The following is a 20,884-nucleotide window of genomic DNA, read 5'->3' as shown; positions in this document are numbered from 1 at the left end:
GGAAGATGGCCCACGTGCTTGGGTACCTGCTACCTTCTTGGGAGATAAGAGTTCCAGACTCCTGCCTTCTGTCAGGGCCTTGTGGCCATTTGGGTAGTGATTTAGCATCTCTTTGACTCTCTAACCCTGACTTGCGCACTAAAATATATCTTCAACACAAAAAATAATAATCTGCAACATAAATAATCTGCAATATAAACTTCAAAAAAAGAGAAGTTACCTCTATAAGGAAATTGGACTTAAAAATCACTTGTGCATTTTAGTCATTTAGCATACTGTAGGACAAAAGGAGACGGAATTTGCCTAAGGACCCAGGGAGAAGTCCCTTACCTGGGGAACTCAGGTGAGGCCCCTTCGCCTCCCCCGAGGCTCCGCCCCCTAGAACTTGGGCCGCCCCCGCCACATCGGGGCACCAGGTAGGTCGCGCTCGTGACGGACGCGCGTGACGCACGCGGGGGGCGGGCCTGAGAAGCAAGGGGTGCGCTGGGATAGGGCGGTCGGTTCGCGCGGAAGGGGCGGGTCAGGTCAGGGGGCGGGGCCGAGAGAGGCAGAGCGAGGCAGTCTCGGGGCCGGGTTTCCGCGTGCGTTGGTCAGGCGGGCTAGAGCGTGCGGCGGGGGCGTGCCCGGCGGCGGGGGCGGAGCCAGCCGGGGCTGGGGGGGCGGTGCGGCGCGCGGCCTAACGGCGGCGGCGTTGGGAGCTCGGAGGCTGCAGGTCCCGCGGCGTCCCCGCCTGCGAAGACACCCGGGGCCGCTGGCCGGGCGTCGCTCGGCGATGGTGGGCGTTCCTGGAGCGGCCGCCTTTCAGCGTAAGCGGGGCGGGAAGGTTGAGGGGGGCGTGTGAGGGGCCTGCTGGCTCCACGGGCGCGAGGCTCCCGGGAGAGGTTCTCTCTCCACCCCACCCCCACCCCCCTCGCTCCGGTGTCTTCCCCAGGCGCGAGGCTGGGAAGGGGAAACTGAGCCCCGCAGCCAGGCGGTAGATCCAAGGTCACGGGGCGGGCCGGCCCGGGCCGGGCCTTGCCGGGCTCCTTCAGGCCACCCCGGCGCTTCCTGTGGTTCCGGAGGAGCTCGCGGGGCGCTCGGTGTGCGAGTGCCACGGTGGGCCCCGTGGCCTTGGAGCCCAGGCCGGCTCCGGCGTCCGTGGAGTTGCTGGCGGACAAGGGATTGTTTTGTTCTCCCGATGCTGAGGGGGTCACCTAAGCCCCCCGGTCCTCATCCCGGTATCATCGCACACGCCCGCTGTGCAGGAGCAGGCGGCGAGGGTGGCCCCTTGGGGAGGAGGAGGGAGGGCGTGTGGAAGGCAGCCTCGGGGGATCGGGACAGCGTGGACGCAGACCCTCCCCTGGGGGAGGAGAGCCGGTGACCTTGCCTCTCCCCGGACCTCAGTTCCCCCATCTGGAAAATGGAGATGTTAAGAGCATTCCCTCCCTTCCCTGCATGGTGCTCGGGGGCCACTGGAGGAGGCTTGGCACCGAGCCTGGCGCGCACACACACATACACAGAGGCGTGAAAATTGTTGTTATTGTCACCGCGGCTTACTCATCTCTCCCAATATGAACATCACTCGGAGAAGTCCGAAATCGGGCTGTTTTAGGATTTGTGTTTTGTCGCGGGTTAGTCCTGATGTCGGCTTCAATTGTTCTTACCTCCATTTCGCCATTCCAGTTTTTATCTCGTGTTTCTTCTAGGATTGAGATCCCTTCTGTGTATCGGGGGGAGTAGGGGTGGTATCTTATTAAGAACAATAACGTTTTTAATTGCTTCTCGTGAGAATAGCAGACCCGCCAACGTTTGTGGAGCATGTTGTAGTCTATTCATTTAATATTTATTAAATCATCTCTTAAGTTAAAAGGATCTTTCTCTGCCCTGGGAAAAGAGTGACAAACGAGAACCGCCCCCCTCCCCGGGGGCGGGCTTTTGAGTCTACCTGGGAGAGAGTGAATGCCATAAGGAACATGAAAGGGTAAAATGAAACCAAATCCATAAACTAACTGGACACCAAGTCTGGAGCTAGAGATAAAGCTCATGTAGGGGCCAGCAGACGCTGGGTCTCGGTAAGCCTGCTTTAGGGACACCCGGCAGTAGGTGCGATAACCTGAAAATGGACAGGAATTCTCTGGGCTCAAAGACTGGCCGCTCAGACTTGTCCGCGAGTGCAGTATTGCTGCCTTGGAGTCCAGCCCCGCGAGCTGAGCACCTGAGCCCGGCTCCTTGCCCCCAGCATTCTTGTAAGCACCTGGCAGCCGCCGGGTCCCCGCGGCTAAGCACTTTGCTGCTTTCTGATGTTCCCGATTGCTATTTGCTTTGGTTGCCCAATTGCTGTAGTTTTCGTTGTGTTATTGCATCTGATATTGTTACTGTATCTTACTTATCATACCTTCTGTAATTGTCTGGTTATACCTTAAGAGAGTTTTTATGCCTGTGCTGTGCAAGTAAGTAATTGTGAAAGACAATGGCTTTGTAAGAAAATATCAGAACTGCTCGTGGTAGACACCCAGGAAAAGGCATCAGAAATCTGTGTTGTATCTTTTTTGTTTAATGTTGGTGGTGACCTAAATAAGAGTGTGTTTGAATATGCCCATTTCACAGAGGGTGAGACTGAGAAAGGAAGGAATATTGTGCTCTAGTCTCCAAGGGACACATAAAAATTTCCACATAGTTCCCTCCACCCTTTGTTGGGCATCCATTCGAGAAACAAAAAGTAGTAGCTAATGACTGTTCTTGCTTAATCTGCTGTCGCTGCTCTTGATGGTTTGATCCATTTCTCCTGGTACAAATGAGAGGTGAACAGATAACTCCATAGTTCTGACAACGGGCACAGCATCAGTGTAGAGAAAGGACCTTTTATCTAGACTTCAATTTGTGTCTGATTCTTCGGTTTAAAATATGCCTCAAAGTACAACGTTTGGTTCTGTTACATAACTAAGACTTTTTAGGTTTTTTGTTTTTGTGTTTAGTTTTCCTAAGAGAATTCTCTGATACATTTTGAGGCAGTGTGCTGCTGCTTTTAGTCTGGAGCCAATAGTAAGTGGCAGTAAAATGGAGTGGTGTTGAGAGAATGTTTTGTGAAGTGAAACTCTCAGGCTGCGATGAGGTTCATGTATTGCTATACTCTGGGCCCTGTGCTGACCACTGGGCTTCAAAGAGCAGAGCCTTGTCTCCGCAGCTTACCTGGGGCCTATCTGATGGACGAGGGTGTTTAACTGATGTGCTTGGGAGAGAATGTAGAAAGGAATTTGGGCCTCAGTTCAGTGCTATAGGCCCTCCGTCAGGGCCCGCAGAAATAACTGCCACCTTGAATATTTTCAGTGTTCATTTCATCAGTAAATAAGTTTACATATGTGTACATAAAAAATTCGTTTCAAGTAGCAATTACAGTGTACCTAGACTCTATTAGGTTATGTCTTACGACATGTAAAATGGACATGTACCAAAAGGATGAGTGACAATTAGCCTGAGTAAAAGTTCCAGCGTTTTCTTCCCTCGCTGTGTGATTACCTCCTGGGGTATGCCCCCACCCCCACACACAGATGAGCCTGTTAGGTAGAATCAGAATGTAATGATTTAAGTTGAAATTCTAAACTTTTGAACTTCTTGAAGTTTAGCAGTTCTGGGGTCTGATAAACGCCTTAGCCATCCAGTGCACTTAATTTTCTTCGTCTGTAAATTGAGATTTTTCTACTTCATTTTCAGTTTTGTTTTGCTGATTAATGCATGTGTTTGTTAATAGGACATGTTTACCTGTAAGGAACTTGAACGGTGTTTGAAATACTCTTTTTGGGTGCTGTTTGTAGCTGAGTGTACACAAAAATGATTTAAGCTGTTATTTTGGTAGGGGGCCTTATCTGGTGCTTTTGGCAAGGCTTCTGGTAATGGAGAGGAGGTGCAACTGTTTTTTCTTTGAGGCTCCTGGTCAGGTCTAGGGAAGGAGGTGACATGACTTAGGCCTTGGTGAAGGAGAGGGGCTTTTTCTAGGAGGAGGGGCTGATCCTACAGAGGGTATATGCAAGCTTGGAGGCTGCTAAGGGCGTGGTGACAATTTTCCACAGATCTGGAGCTGCAGGAGGCCTGAGTGACGCTTGTATACCTTGTTCATAGAATAACAGTGAGTTCTGGCAGGAGTGGTGCCAGGCAGGGGCCAGATGGCAAGGAAGCCTGTTCCGAGCTTTTCACAGCACCCCCGCTCTGTGCTCTGCGGCACTTACCTCCTTCTGTCTACTTCATTATCGAAGAGTATAAGCTAGACTATAAACTCCTTGTGGGTTGTGATAAAAATCTGCATTTTTGTGATTTTGCCTAGCAAGGCAAGTGGGAGGTCCGTAAGTGCAAGAAGGAACATAAATCATTGGACCTTCAAGGAAGTCATAATAGGTGTGGAATGTTATGGTAACCGTATTCATTCATGAGAAACCTGGTTACAAATATTTTATGGTAGATGGATCCTGTGCATAAGGCGTGAGAATTAATTTATGTTGGGAACATTTTCTTATCTAGCATTTACCTCTGAGGTCACTGAAGATAGGCAAACATGTACCAGAAAGGCTTCTTGGGTACCTTTCATTGGCTCCTCCAGGTTCCCGGTGCATTGTTCCTTCCATCGTCTCTGCCCTGGTAGGTGTGCGTTCAATGTCCTGTATCCATACTTGTTTCCCCTCCTGGGTGGTTTTTACTTCCTTGCTCCCTTCCTATGGGTGTTGCCCCAGCCCACTCTGCCTCTTTTTTTCTTTTTTTTTTTTTAGTTGCAAAGTCAGATATAAAGAGAGAAGGATAGACAGAAAGATCTTCCGTCCAATGATTCACTCCCCAAGTGACCACAATGGTTGTTACTTCCCCGATCAGAGCCATAAGCCAGGAGCTCTTCTGGGTCTCCCACGTGGGTGCAGGGTCCCAAGGCTTTGGACCGTCCTCGACTGCTTTCCCAGGCCACAAGCAGGGAGCTGGATGGGAAGTGGAGCTGCCGGGATTAGAACCAGTGACCATATGGGATCCTGGCGCATGCAAGGCGAGGACTTTAGCCGTTAGGCCACACCGCCGGGCCCGCACTCTGCCTCTTGACTTCAGTCGCAGCTCTGTAGGACTGCCTGCCTTAAGGCTTGACAAGTGTTTTATTCCCAGCGCAGTGGCCTAGTGGCTAAAGTCCTCACCTTGAACGCTCCAGGATCCCATATGGGTGGTGGTTCTAATCCTGGCAGCTCCACTTCGCTTCCAGCTCCCTGCTTGTGGCCTGGGAAAGCAGTCAAGGACGGCCCAAAGCCTTTGGACCCTGCACCCTCTTGGGAGACCGGGAAGAGGCTCCTGGCTTCGGATTGGCGCAGCACTGGCTGTCGCGATCACTTGGGGAGTGAATCATCAGATGGAAGATCTTCTTCTCTGTCTCTCCTTCTCTCTGTATATCTGACTTTGCAGTAAAAATAATCTTTTAAAAAAAAGATTTAAAAAAATGTTTTATTCCTTGGCCCGAGAGGTGTTCTCATTAGCCGGACACGTTGGAGTATCTGTTATAAACCATGGCCGCAGCTTTGTTTATTGTTCCCCTGTTAAAACGTCCTGGACTGTCACTCCGAAGCTTCTGCCTACCTTGTTAACATGCTGACTCCTCCGGCTTTCAATCAGAGCTTACTCACATGATCGACTGAGTCTTTGCATAACCATTTTGAAAGCAGCAGAACAGAGAGAAGCCAGAGAGCCCCCTTGTCCCCACCCAGCTAAATAAGATAAACTGGCCATGAAAGGTAGGCCTCTTCTGCAGAGGTCCTACCTGCTGTGCCATGTGGTTGTATTTAGTCCGCCCCATCACTCCACCATCGAATAGGAACAAACAAATCTGAGAAGAAGTAAATGCAGCATAGTTACTTTTGAGGCAAATGACTTCATGTGCTTCCAGGCAGTGTTCTTACTGGTCATATAATCAGGGTAAGTTAAATTGGGGTTAATAGCCTGAATTCCTTTAAAAGCTGGAGAGATGTGTGTGAGGCAGCTTGTTTGGTGTGACAGAAAAAGCAGAACTTGAACTCTGAATTTGGGACTCATTTCTACTGGGAAGGTTTTTTTTTTTTTTTTTAATTGGAAAGGCGGATATATAGAGAGGAGGAGAGACAAGGGAAAATCTTCTGTTTGATGGTTCACTCCCATGTGGCCACAACAGCTGGAGCTGAACCAATTGATCTGAAGCCAGGAGCCCAGAGCTTCTTCTGGGTCTCCCATGCAGGTGCAGGGTCCCAAGGCTTTGGACCATCCTCAACTGCTTTCCCAGGCCACAAGCAGGGAGCTAGATGGGAAGTGGAGCTGCCGGAGTTAGAACTGGCGCCCATATGGGATCCTGGTGCTTTCAAGGTGAGGACTTCAGCTGCTAGGCCACTGCATCTTGCCCGAGAATTTTTTTTTAAAGCCAAAGAGTAATGTGTTTATTTCTTTTCTTATATTTTTAAAGATTTATTCATTTTATTACAGCCAGCTATACACAGAGGAGGAGAGACAGAGAGGAAGATCTTCCGTCCGATGATTCACTCCCCAAGTGAGCCGCAACGGGCCAGTACGTGCCGATCCGAAGCCAGGAACCTGGAACCTCTTCCAGGTCTCCCACGCGGGTGCAGTGTCCCAATGCATTGGGCCATCCTCGACTGCTTTCCCAGGCCACAAGCAGGGAGCTGGATGGGAAGTGGAGCTGCCGGGATTAGAACCAGCGCCCATATGGGATCCCGGGGCTTTCAAGGCGAGGACTTTAGCCGCTAGGCCACGCCGCCGGGCCCTGTTTATTTCTTTTAAAGGCTTTAAAACAAATAGGGTGATTTCTACTCTTGGTGATAGGGACACAGTGTCTGCAGTCACATGACGTTACTGCACTGCAGACTGTTCCATTTTTCTTTCTTTCGGGGGGCCACATTGTGTAAGGTTCTTAGCTTACCCACCACTACCCCCACCCCTGTATCAGTAACCCTTAGCAAAGTCAAAGGAAGTTAGCTGAAGGTTTTGAGAGTAATACTGCTGTAAAATCCATTACTTGATCAAGTGCCGTCTTCATGTTAATTTGGCATTTACATTTCCGTGAGTACCCATGTGTAGAACTGGGTACATTTTTTATTGTTTTTGAAAGATTTATGTATTTTTTTGGAGGAGTGACAAGAGAGTGGCTCAGGCAGATCCTCTGTCTTCTGGTTCACTCCAGATGACAGCCAGAGATGGGCCAGGTTGGAGCCAGGTCCGAAGTCAGGAATGCCATTCAGGTTTTCCGTGTGCTTAGCAGGAACTCAGATACCTAAGCCATCAGCTGCTGCTTCCCAGGTGTGTTAGCAGAGGGCTGATCTGCACGCGACATCCTGGATTTGAACTATTCCCATTTGATATGTAAGTGTCCCAAGTGGTTGTTCTCACCTGCATTGCCACAGCACCCTATCCTGTCTTCTGTACCTAGAAAGTTTACCGTGAACTTTCATTGTTTTAAGAGTTTGGATTTATTGTATCATGTCTTGGATACTTGAAATAGTATTTTCCTCATCTTTGACTTTTTTTGTATTTTTTAAAGTATTTTTTTTATTTGGAGGTCAGAGTTAGAGAGAGACAGATCTTATCTTTCATCCATTGGTTCACTCCCCAAGTAGCCAGGACAGCCAGGGTTGGGCCAGGTTGAAGCTGAGCCAATCTGAAGCCAGGAGCCAGCAGCGTCTTCTGGGTCTCCCACATTGGTGGCAGGGACCCAAGCACTTGGACCATTGTCTGCTGCCTTCCCAGGTCATCAGCAGCGATCTGAGTTGAAAGTGGAGCAGCTGAGACTAGAACTGGCACTCATATAGCATGTCAGTGTTACAGCTATTCAAGCTGCTATGCCACAATGCTAGCCCTATTTTTGACTTTTGAAATAAATTTAGGTTGACTTGGAACAAGCTGGATTTCTCATATTCAGGTAAATCTAAAAATAAGCAGGAGGAAAAAAAATAAAAAGCAGTAGCAGATATTTAGCCTAGTAGTTAAGATGCTTGTGTTGCGTGTTGGACTGCCTGGGTTCCATGCCTGACTCTGGTCCCTGTCTTCTGGTTTCTGCAGGGTAGATGACTCAAGTGAATGGGTTCCAGTCACCCTTGGGGGAGACCAGATTGAGTCTTGGCTCTTGCTTTAATCTGACTCTGCCGTGGCCATTTTGAGCTCTTACTCTTTCTTTCTTTCTCTCTCTCTCTCTCTCTTTCTTTCTTTCTTTCCTTCCTTCCTTCCTTTTTTTTTTTTAAAGATTTATTTATTTTATTACAAAGTCAGATGTACAGAGAGGAGGAGAGACAGAGAGGAAGATCCTCCATCCGATGTTTCACTCCCCAAGTGAGCCGCAACGGGCCGGTGCGCGCCGATCCGAAGCCGGGAACCAGGAGCCTCTTCCGGGTCTCCCACGCGGGTGCAGGGTCCCAATGCATTGGGCCGTCCTTTACTGCTTTCCCAGGCCACAAGCAGGGAGTTGGATGGGAAGTGGAGCTGCCGGGATTAGAACCGGCGCCCATATGGGATCCCGGGGCTTTCAAGGCGAGGACTTTAGCCGCTAGGCCACGCCGCCGGGCCCCAGATAGGCTTTTTTGATTGATTTATTTAAAAGGCAAAGTGACAGAGAATGAAAGAAAGAGAAATCACCCATCTTCATGTTTATGCGTCACATGTTCACAACAGGGCAGTAATTCTGGATCACCCATATGGTTGGCAGGGCACTAAGCAGCTGGGCCATCTATTGCTGCTTTCCCAGGCCCATTAGCAAGAAACTGGATGAAAAGCAGAGCAATCAGGACTTTAAACAAATACTCTTATAAGATAACTGTGTTAAAATGGCAGTCAACCCATTCTACTTTAGTGCTAGGTCATAGAGTATTATTTTGAACCTCATTATGGGAAATGATGACTGGGTTGCAAAATGGTAGAGTGCTTACAAATTTGAAAGATAATATGGATAATATGTATTTTCCACTAATTTTTTCAATTACCTCTTATTTAAAATCCTTGGAAGCTTGATGGCTAATGAGAAAGACTTCCCCCTTCCTATTTAATTACTGTTTTTTTTTTTTTTAGTCTTGATTTATTTATTTGAAAGGCACAGCAACAGAGAGAGAAGCCTGGAACTCCATCCAGATATCCCATGTAGATAGTATTTAGGCTACCTTCTGCTGCTTTCCCAGGTGAATGAGCAGGAAGTTGGATTGGTTACTTTTGTTTTTTATTTTTCATATTTATAATTGATAAGGGTTTATGCCCATGTGACCACTGATTAGTGTGGGGAGGGTTGAGGTATTGGGGAAGGTGGATGAGACAGTTGTTTCTAATTTTTTTCTTTGCTCCTGTACCTGGGTTAGTAGGGGAGAGGGCCACTCCCAGCAGCCAAATCACACAGGAAGTTAGATTGTAAGCAGAGCAACCAGGGCCTGAACTGGTATTCTATTTAATTACTGTTTAGTTACTAGGATAGGGATACAGCACACTGCCCACGCCTATTTTTTTCTTTTTTTTGATCAATAGAAACAGAGAAAGTTTCCATCTGCAGGTTCATTTCCCCAGTGCCCTTAATGGTCAGGGCTGGTCCTACTGCAGTTCCAGGAGTACAACCCAGGTCTCCTGTGTGGGTTTTCAGCCATCCATTGTTACTTCCTAGGCTTTGTTTTAGCAAGAAGCTGGATTCAAGAGCTTGAGTTGGGAATTGAACTCAGATATGAGTGCCTTAACTGCTAGGCGAAATGCTTGTTCCCATCTACCCCGGTTCTTATTCTCTGGTGAGATTATCAGGGAAGGGGCTTCAGCAGTGCTGTACTGTTAGTGCACATGTGCAGTATGCACTGGAGTATACACGTGTGACAGACCTTGTTTCTGGGTTTTATTATGGCTGGTTTACATTGCTTTTTGCTTCTGGTTTCTGTCTTTGGCCTCTTGAAGGCCTCGAGGCTATCTGAAATTACAGAGGCTGGGATACCGTAAGTTAAAACTTTCCAAATGAGTCCGTAGCAGATTTAGCAACCAAATATAACTATTGAGTCCAGTTGAAAAAAAATGTTTTTGAAGTCCGTTACATATTCTACCTGGTACTTTTAGCTTGTATCAGTCATTGCATGTAATTATTAGAACTGCCTTGGGAAGCAGTCAGGGTATTGTACTGAAGACATAAGGCTTAGAGAAGTTAGGTGAAATGCTGAATGTTGTAGAGTAAGTAGTAAGTTTATTCTTCAAACATAGTTTCATCTTGGTGTCAAGTTTGTTCCTTGTCCAACACCCATTCTTTCTTGCCATCGCGTAACTGCTTTTTACTAGAGTTTTTTTTTTTTTGGAAAGTCAGATATACAGAGAGGAGGAGAGAAGATCTGTCCGTTGATTTATTCTCCAAGTGACCACAACAGCCAGAGGTGAGCCTATCTGAAGCCAGGAATCTGAAGCCTCTTCAGGGTCTCCTGCATGGGTACAGGGACCCAAAGCATTGGGCCATCCTTGACTGTTTTCCCAGGGTACAAGCAGGGAGCTGGATGGGAAGCAGGGCCTGCTGGCATATGAACCAACCAACATCCGTATGGGATCTTGGCACGTACGAGGCAAGGACTTTAGCCACTAGGCTACCATGCCGGACCCTAGCCAGGCCCTAGACTAGAGGTTTTGTGGGAAACTCCTGGAGAGGAATCCTGAGCTCCCTGAGCATACTTGATTTCCCATAATTTTAACAACTTTTGCCCCTCAACAACTGCTAAAAGTGTTGTAGAAATTGGGATGATTTAAAGATGGCTGTATTGGATCTTGCTCAGGGATATCCTAAGTTGGCCCTAAGGATGAATTTTAAAAAGCAGGGGAAAAAAAAAGCAACAGAACCTCTCGACAGCCTTTACCAATTCATCCCATATGGTTTCTCATCTTAGCAGTGAAGCAGATGATGGCAGTGAACATCAAAGCCCAAGAAATGTCCGTGCTAATTTTGCTTTGCTCCATGAGGAGCTGTTGTGTATGGATCATCAGATGTTGTGTACAGCCCATGCGCTGAACCTTCACTTCGCTGTGTGGCTCTTTAAGATTCCTTCTGTCCCTCTGGTTTATATTGCTGTAATTAAATGCAGAAATCAAAGCAAAATTCAGAATAATCCAGAGGTAGGTGTCCTCCTAAATTTATGGCTTTGGGGTTTGCTAGACCTTTTAATTAAATTAGCTGATGGAGACAAATACGTAATCTGACCTCCTGGCAGCTCAAGTGAAATGTTAATACCAGTCATAGCACAGCTCCCTCGACAGGACACGTTAGTTTGACCTTTTCCTCTCTTACAAATGTTCCCCTTACTCCTTTGTTAACTCAGTCAGCCCTGCAGAAGTCCTGCCTGCGTTCAATTTTCCCAATGAGAATTGACGCACAGAGAACACTTTTACTCATTTTGGTTTTGTACCCCTAGAGTTTCAACCTAACCATTGGGTTTCTGCTAAAGTATTTATCGTTTTCAGCTAGCTTGCTGTCTATACTTACTGCCTGCTCTCCATGTATCCCCTCATCCCCAAGGGAGAGCTAACGTATCTGTGACATTTTTTCTCCCCAAAAGTGTGGCAGGTGTTTTTGTCCTTGATTTTGAGAAAGTGATCATGTCTTTGTTTTGCTTACCTGTAGAGAAGGGAGCCAGCCTTGGAGGGAGGAGACAGAAAGCAAGGCATCTTCATGACTGAGCTGAAAGGTGGAAGTGGCTGAGAGAGGGACACCCTGCACTGTGAGAAAAGGTAGGACGAGGTGGTAGTCCTAGCTCGGTAAGCCGTCCCATTTGCTTGGAGCGCACCCTGAATCTTCCCTTGGTTTGTTGGTCTGGCCAAGAACAGTAATATATTGCTATACAATGCTTTATGAGCCAATTCTGCAACGTGTAAACGTCATGAGTATACTTACACAGTCCTAGGTGGTACTGCCTGCTACACACCCGGCTGTATGTTTTTCTTCTTTCATTTACTTTTTTAAAGATTTATTTTATTTTTGCAAGCTGCCACAATGGCAGGAACGAAACCGATCTGAAGCCAGGAGCCTGGAGCCTCTTCCAGGTCTCCCATGCAGGTGCAGGGTCCCAAAGCTTTGGGCTGTCCTCTACTGCTTTCCCAGGCCACAAGCAGAGAGCTGGATAGTAAGTATAGCAACCAGGATTAGAACCAGTGTCCATATGGGATCCCGGCGCATTCAAGGCGAGGACGTTAACTGCTACACTATCACACTGGGCCCATAAAAATTATTTTATTTTTTATTGGAAAATCAAATATACAGAGAGAAGGAGATACAGAGAGAAAAATCTTCCATATGCTGGTTTGTTTCCCAAGTGGCCGTAACAGCTAGAGCTGAGCTGATATGAAGCCAGCAGCTTCTTCTAGGTCTCCTTTGCAGGTGCAGGGTCTCATGGCTTGGGCCATCCTCAAGTGCTTTCCCAGGCCACAAGCAGGGAGCTGGAGGGGAAGTGGAGCAACTGGGACATGAACTGCTGCCCATATAGGATCCCGGTAAATGCAAGGCAAGAACTTAGCCACTAGGCTATTGCACCTGGCACAAGATGCATAATTTTTTTTTTTTTTTAAAGATTTTATTATTATTGGAAAGCCGGATATACAGAGAGGAGGAGAGACAGAGAGGAAGATCTTCCATCCGATGTTTCACTCCCCAAGTGAGCCGCAATGGGCCGGTATGCGCCGATCCGAAGCCGGGAACCAGGAACCTCTTCCGGGTCTCCCATGCGGGTGCAGTGTCCCAATGCATTGGGCCGTCCTTCACTGCTTTCCCAGGCCACAAGCAGGGAGCTGGATGGGAAGTGGAGCTGCTGGGATTAGAACCGGCGCCCATATGGGATCCCGGGGCTTTCAAGGCGAGGACTTTAGCCGCTAGGCCACGCCGCTGGACCCAAGATGCGTAATTTTTATATTCTGATAAAGACAAAAAGCTAATTACACTAAAAACTGGAGTATAATGATTTTTTTTTTTTAAATTTATTGAGTTAGGACCTGGCGCCATGGCTCAGTGGCTAAATTCTCACCTTGCATGCAGCAAGATTGCATATTGGCCCGGGAAAGTAGTAGAGGATGACCCAAAACTTTGGGATCCTGCATCCATGTAGGAGACCTGGAAGAAGCTCCTGGCTCCTGGCATCCAGCCTCAGATCAGCTTAGCTCCGACCATTGCATTCACTTGGGGAGTGAAGCAGTGAATGGAATATCTTTCTTTTTCTCCTTTTTTCTGTAAATCTGGCTTTCTGATAATAATAATAATAATAATAAATTCATTGTTTTTTGAAAAAAATTTACTTGAGTTACATAGGTGGAAAAAGAGGAAGATCTTCCATGTGCTCGTTCATTCACAAATAACTGCAATGGCCAGGGATGGGCCAGGCTGTCAGGAGCCAGGAATTTCATCAACATCTCCCAAGTGAGTGGCAGGGTCTGTGTGCCTGTGTTCCACTCCTCTTCCAGGCCTTGAGCCGGAAGCCCGTACAAGTCCTGCAGAGCTGAGGCATGCGGCATGTTGGGGTAGTCTTTGATGTGGACTGGTAGGATGGGTTCTGCATCTATAGGAGTACAGGTTGGACCTGCCAGTTAGACCAACATATTCTGGTTGGATTCTATGTTTCATAGATGCTAGAAACCTGTCTTTTGTCTGCAGGAAGAGAGCAAGAGCCCCTCCCCATGGCTAGGCTTATATAGACCTGCAATAGGGAGTGGTTACCTGCCCCTAGGTCCCAGGTGAGAGGAAATGCATCCTGGAGAAATGACCATTTGATTGACAGGTAGGTGGAGGCCCAGTGCAATGACTCAATTGGCTAATTCTCCCTCTCTAAGCACTGAAGTCCCATATGGGCACGAGTTCGAGTCCCAGCTCTTCCACTTCCCCTCCAGCTCCCTGCTTGTGGTCTTTCAGGTAGGTAGAGAGGATTCCATGAAGTATGTGTGGTTTTCAACTCATGACCCTAAGCTATGTTGTGACCTTACTTATTTCATTCCCCCTCAACTATTTCTGACCCTTAATCATGTTTGGTTTTTTTAATATATGTTTATTTTTATTGGAAAAACAGATTTACAGAAAGAAAGAGAACCAGAGAAAAAGATCTTCCATCTGCTGGTTCACTCCCTAGAGGGCCACAATGGCCAAAGCTTAGCCAGTCTGAAGGTAGGAGCCAAGAGCTTCTTCCAGGTCTCCCAGGTGAGTGCCTGGTCCCAAGGCTTTGGGCCATTCTCTGCTGCTTTCTCAGGCTACAAGCAGAGAGCTGGAAAGGAAGTGAAGCAGCTGGGACACGATCCGTGCCAATGCCAATATGGGATTCTTTTTTTTTTTTTCTGTAAGATTTATTTATTTTTATTGAAAGGCGGATATACAGAGAGGAGGAGAGACAGAGGAGGAGAGACAGAGGGGAAGATCTGCGGTCTGATGGTTCACTCCCCAAGCGGCCGCAATGGCTGCAGGTGAGCCAATCCGAAGCCAGGAGCCAGGAGCTCTTCCGGGTCTTCCATGCGGGTGCAGGGTCCCAAGGCTTTGGGCCATCCTCAACTGCTTTCCCAGGCCACAAGCAGGGAGCTAGAACAGGAAGCAAAAATTCCGTATAGGATCTCAGCACGTGCAAGCTGAGGACTTCAGCCACTAGACTACCATGCCAGGCAAAAATTTTCCCTAGTTTTTTTTTTTTTAAGATTTATTTTATTTTTATTGCAAAGTCAGATATATACAGAGGAGGAGAGATAGAGAGGAAGATCTTCCGTCCCATGATTCACTCCCCAAGAGGCTGTAACGGCTGGGGCTGAGCCATTCTGAAGCCAGAAGCCAGGAGCCTCTTCTGGGTCTCCCAGTGCAGGCAGGGAGCTGGATGGGAAGCAGTGCTGCCGGGACTAGAACCAGAGCCTACATGGGATCCCAGCATGTTCAAGGCAAGAACTTTAGCCATTAGGCCACCGCACCTGGCCCAAATTTCCCTAGTTTTTTTTTTTTTTTTTTTTTTTAAAGATTTATTCATTTTATTACAGCCAGATATACAGAGAGGAGAGACAGAGAGGAAGATCTTCCATCCGATGATTCACTCCCCAAGTGAGCCGAAACGGGCCGGTGCGCGCCGATCCGAAGCCGGGAAGCTGGAACCTCTTCCAGGTCTCCCACGCAGGTGCAGTGTCCCAAGGCATTGGGCCGTCCTCGACTGCTTTCCCAGGCCACAAGCAGGGAGCTGGATAATTTCTCTAGTTTTTAAAAGCATATGTTGATTGTGGTAGTGAAAGTTGTAGGGTAATTAAAGCTTTTCAGGTTATAGCACATTTATATAAACGCAGGTTTAGAATTATAATAGGATTACTAGGAAGGTTGACAAGAATGTATTTAAACCTAAAGGGGTTTATTTAAACTTCAGCTATGAGAAGTTAAAAATGGGGGCCCGGCACGATAGCGTAGTGGGTAAAGTCCTCTCCTCAAACGCACCGGGATCCCATATGGGCATCGGTTTTTATCCCGGCAGCCCTGCTTCCCATCCAGCTCCTTGCTTGTGGCCTGTGAAAGCAGTGAAGGACAGCCCAATGCCATGGGACCCTACACCTGTATGGGAGACCTGGAAGAAGCTCCTGTCTCCTGGCTTCAAATTGGCTCAGCTCCAGCCGTTGCGGCCGCTTGGAGAGTAAACCATCAGATGGAAGATCTTCCTCTCTGTCTCGCCTCCTCTCTGTATATCTTTCTTTCCAATAAAAATAGATAAATAGATAAAAAGATAAATCTTTTAAATAAATAAATAAATTTAAATAAACAAACAAATAAATGGGACTGCTTTAGGTAAAGCTTCATTGGTTTGACTTCACCTTTTTGTTTAAATTTTTTTTATTGTTCCATTTAATTTGACGGGCAGAGAGTCCCTGAGACAGAGAGAGGGGTTTTCACCTGCTGATTTGCTCCTGCATCCCTGTTTTGGGAGCTGGGAATAGCAGGATGTTCTCTGCCTCAAGGCTGTGTGATGGCAGCCAGGTGGATCACAGGCAGGCGGGGCCTCCAGAAGAGATGCAGGTGAGTTTACCGGTGCCAGCATCTGCCTGGATTTGCAGCTTTTTATCTTGGAGGCTGCTGGAGAGTTCATCTGTTGTGTCAGTTTGGCTGTATATGGAGCACCAACTTGATTTGAGGAAAAGATCTCTTTCTGCATTTATTTAGTTGCCAAATTAATTTGTTTATATGAGAACCCTCCGAGGGAATGCAAACAGACAATCCATGCCAATTAAATATCAGAACATGGCAGACTGATTCAGATCCCACAAAAGAGAGCAGAAACAAGGTTTCAGAGTTCATTACATATGCCCTAAATAATGGAATTTTAATAAAGAAATCTTTGGGAAAGGTGTGTAAATAGTAGATATTTTCCCCCTTTTTTGGTCTCTTTTTTTTAAAAGATTATTTAATAATCTTACTTAGTTGATTAGGGTATATAGGGTCAAGGGCTACAGAAAAGTGGGTAATACCATTGTTTCCACACTAATATCATCATTTTTTCCCTGTATCTGGGGTCAGGGGAGAAGCAAAGGGAAAAGCACCACCCAGCCTTCCATCTATCGCAGAGATTTATTTATTTGAAGATCAGATACACAGGGCCCGGCGCCGAGGCCTAGCAGCCAAAGTCCTCGCCTTGAACACTCTGAGATCCCATATGGATGCTGGTTCTAATCCCGTCAGCTCCACTTCCCATCTAGCTTCCTGCTTGTGGCCTGGGAAAGCAGTCAAAGACGGCCCAATGCTTTTAGCTGTGCTGAACCGAAGCCAGGAGCCTGAAGCCTCTTTTGGGTCTGCCACGCGGGTGCAGGGTCCCAAGGCTTTGGGCCATCCTCAACTGCTTTCCCAGGCCACAAGCAGGGAGCAGGATGGGAAGCCGGCCCTTGGGATTAGAACCGGCACCCATTTAGGATCCCAGTGCATGCAAGGCATGTGAGTAACCCTAGGCTACCACGCCAGGCCCCCTCTTTTGTTTTTAAAGACTGATTTATTTTACTTGGAAGTCAGAGAGAGGGTGAGACAGAGATCTATCCACCTGTTCACTCTATAAATGGTCCCAGTGGCCAGAGCTGTGCTGGTCCAAAGCTGAGAGCCTGGAGTGTCTTCCGGGTCTCCCCATGAGGGTGCAAGAGCCCTAAACATGGAACTATCCCCTGCTGCCTTCCAAGGCCGCCGGCAGGGAGCTGTGTCAGAAGTGGAGCAACCTTCCCTGCCCTAATTGGAGACCCACATGGACATGCATGCCTCTTAACTATGTAATCAAGGTTAAAAATAACATTTTTTTACAAAGTTTATTTAAGTTAACAAAGCAAAAAAAGAAGTGGAGCAAACAGAGCCCAAACTGGCACACATCTGGGATGCTGGTGTGGAGATAGATGAAGGATTAGTATACCTGTGCCAGCTTCCTTTTTTATTGTTAAGATTTTCATTTATTTTAAAACTTAAAGTCAGAAAGAGAGACAAAGATCCCCCATCTGCGGATTCACTTTCCAATCTCCTGTGATAAACAGGAGTGGGCCAGCCTATGAGATGATCTGGTCAATCCAGGTCTCCCGTGCTGGTGCAGGAATCAGGTACCACTGGCTGCTGCCTTCCATGTGCACATGAGCAGGAAGTTAGAATTGAAAGAGGAACCTAGACGTGTATCCATGTATTTGAATTTCAGCATGGAGTGCACCATGTGGGAGACTCCGACAAAACGTCTGCCCTCCCCCTGCTTCTGTGACCCTTTGGGAAGTGGACCTGTAGACAGAGGTTCTTTCTCTGTTTCCCTCTTTTGTTCTCTCTGTAACTCTTTCAAATAATTAAAATCTTTTAAAAAAAATTAACAAATAGAGTGAAATGTAAAAATTGCCTTTTATCTCATCACTGGAAGTTTTATGTGTGTCTTTAGACTTTTGTAGGCCTTTATAAATCTATAACAAATGTATCGTGCATAAGTGAAATTGTACCTACTGTTTTGCAATCTTTCAAAATTCTTGTCAGATGGAAAGTACACAAAACCATTCTTGCAGCTCTTCGCTTTTGACAGTAACAAAGGCATCTATCTTTTCTGTTTTAAGTAGCTTGGAATGGGTTTTATCAAGGACAGCAACATTCAGTATTGATTTGCTCAGCGTTGATATGAGATGCCTTTAAAGTAATCACACCTTTCAGAGAACTTTCCAAATGCTCTGTAAAAAAGGCAGGTATGTGATTAACTGCTTCTTGGTGTTGCCAGACTTGGCTCAGACTCTTCCTCTCTGGGAAAGTGCAGAGTCGTCTGTTCTGGAGCCCTGGCTCTTGCAGATGGGCTAGTCACCGACAGGTGCAGTGCACGATGTTTCTCCATCTCACAGCAAAGAAAGAGAGCTTGGAAAGATCTGCAACTACACAGAGGTGTGCTGGAAATGAAAATAGGGCCCTTCTGCTTTTGATAACAGCTTGAAAAGAAAGCTTCATTTGGGCCAGTCGTCCCAGGCCCAGGTACATAGAAGCTGTGCCCCTCTTCAGCTCATCATTGCCATTAAAGCATTTGCTGATAATGTTTTTCTTACAAGGAAATAGCAGGTCCTGGTGCAGTAGCCTCATGGCTAAATCCTCGCCTTGAACGCGCCAGGATCCCATATAAGCACCTGTTCGTGTCCCAGCTGCCCCACTTCCCATCCAGCTCCCTGCTTGTGTCCTGGAAAAGCAGTCAGGGACAGCTCAGGGCCTTGGGACCTGCACTAACGTGGAAGAAGCTCTGACTACTGGCTTCAGGTCAGCTCAGCTCCAGCCATTGCGGCCGCTTGGGCAGTGGACCCAGTGGACGGAGGATTTTTTTTTTTTGAAGATATGTTGGGTTTTTTTTTTTTTTTTTTTTAAGGATTTTTATTTATTTGTATTGTAAAGTCAGATATACAGAGAGCAGGGAGGCAGAGAGGAAGATCTTCCATCTATTGATTCACTCCCCAAGCAGCCTCAGTGGCTGGAGCTGTGCCGATCTGAAGCCAGGAGCTTCTTGCAGGTCTCCGACGCAGGTGCAGGCCACAAGCAGGGAGCTGGATGGGAAGCGGGGCTGCCGGGATTTGAACTGGCACCCATATAGGATGCCGGTGAGTTCAAGGCGAGTACTTTAGCTGCTATGCTACCATGTTGTGCCCAGATGGAGGATTTTTGTCTGCTTCTCTCTGTAGATCTAACTTTCCAATAAAAATAAATCTAATAAATAATAGATATTATGACTTTCCAATAAAAGTAAAATCTTTAAAAAGAGAAAAAAGCAAAAAAAGCATTGTACTGCCCGTGTGGGAAAAGTTTAGCATACGCATGAAGCTTGCTCTGGGCCAGGCTCTTGGAGACATAGCCGACCAAACAGGAAATGAAGTTGTGTGTGTCTCAGAACGTGGGAGTAATGAAGGTGAGTTCAGCTGATAATTCATATTAGCAGAATCATTTGGGAATAGGAATAGCTGCATGCATCATACACTGTGGTGTGCACCCCGAGCCTGTAAGCAGCTTGTTAAATGCAGCATTTCGGAGTTACCCCTAACAAGCTTTAAGTCCTGGAGATCTGGTGCAGGGCCCAGGAATCCTCATTTAGAGCATGCTTCCTGAGTAGTTCTCTCATTGATTGTCCGGAGTACTCTGAGAAACACTGCCTCAGGAATAGCTAACCCGGACATAGTGCCTCCACGTCCAGGTGAATGAGGAGTTACCGTACGCGGAGAGACGACTGTTTGTGAGTGGAGATGTGTGAGAGAGTTTTCTGGAGAGGAATAAATTAATGCTGTTGGAGGGAGGACAGGGTGGTGAGGAGGCTGATGTCTGTCTCAGATCTTTCATTATATCGCCTCTTGTTTGATGTGTCTGATGGTGCTGTGTTGTGATTTGGTAGCCAAACTTGTATCTGCTTCCTATACTCTCAGGACATCCTTGATTTCTGGTTTCACACAATTTTCCCCAGATATCATTAAATTATTCCAAAAAGCTTAACTTTTCAGCATTTATAGTAATCGTTGAAAAATTTTCTTATTTCATTTTAATAATTTTTTAAAAGATTTATCTATTTATTTATTTATTTGTTGGAAAGTCAGATATACAGAGAGGAGCCAAGACAGAGGAAGATCTTCCATCCGTTGATTGACTCCCCAAACAGCTGCAATGGATGGAGCTGAGTCAATCCAAAGCCAGGAGCCGGAAACTTCTTCCATGTCTGCCACGCGGGTGCAGGTTCACCAAGGCTTTGGGCCATCCTCGACTGCTTTCCCAGGCCACAAGCAGGGAACTGGATGGGAAGCGGAGCTGCCGGGATTAGAACCGGAGCCCATCTGGAATCCTGGCGCATGCAAGGCGAGGACTTTAGCTGATAGGCTATCGTGTTGGGTCGTTAACAGTGATTTTAACAATAATGATAATTGTGGGTTAACAGAGAGACAATTGTTATGATTGTTTAAATAAAGGTTAAATTAAGACCTCCCTGGAGAGAATAAAAAAAAATTCTGTTGTAAAGTTTCGTAAGTTCAAATTATGAAGAAATTCTTATATGCTGCTTGTTATTATTCATTAATTCAGCATATCTACTGATACTGGCTTATTTCAACTGTCCTCTGCTACTTTTCCAGACACTTTAGCAAGGAGCTCAATCAGAAGTAACATTGCCAGAGGTCAGCACCATGGTGTAACCAGTATGACTGCTACCTGCAGTACTATCCCATATGGGTCCCAGCTGTTCCACTTCCAACCCAGCACCCTGCTGATGCGTCTGGGAGGGCAGTGGAGAATAGCTCAAGGTGTTGGGCACCTGTACCCATGTGGGAGACCTGAGGAAGTGCCTCCTAGCTCTTAGCTTCCACCTGGCTCAGCTCCAGCCATTGTGGTCATCTGGGGAATGAACCAACAGATGGAAGAAGAGCTTTCTAATTCTGTCTCTCAAATAAGAATAATTAGATAGATATGAATTTGCATACATATGTA

The 20,884-nt window shown here is 46.8% G+C and overlaps 1 protein-coding gene across 2 annotated transcripts in view; it reads left to right on the top strand.

Moving 5' to 3' along the window:
• Positions 1–622: 622 nt before the first annotated feature.
• The window catches only part of CBFA2T2 (CBFA2/RUNX1 partner transcriptional co-repressor 2), a 102,970-nt gene continuing 82,708 nt past the window's right edge, over positions 623–20,884 (top strand). The window contains exon 1 of one of the 2 annotated variants that reach the window (XM_058679336.1): positions 623–806. In XM_058679336.1, the coding sequence (XP_058535319.1) occupies positions 773–806 (34 nt within the window). In that variant the 5' untranslated portion in view covers positions 623–772. The remainder of the gene's footprint in view (positions 807–20,884) is intronic. The other variant, XM_058679335.1, reaches the window with a different exon arrangement.

This window comes from Ochotona princeps, chromosome 22, assembly GCF_030435755.1.
Source record: "Ochotona princeps isolate mOchPri1 chromosome 22, mOchPri1.hap1, whole genome shotgun sequence".
Taxonomy (NCBI): Eukaryota; Metazoa; Chordata; class Mammalia; order Lagomorpha; family Ochotonidae; genus Ochotona; species Ochotona princeps.
The sequence above is the reverse complement of the archived record's forward strand: the minus strand, read 5'-3'. Positions and strand labels throughout refer to the sequence as shown.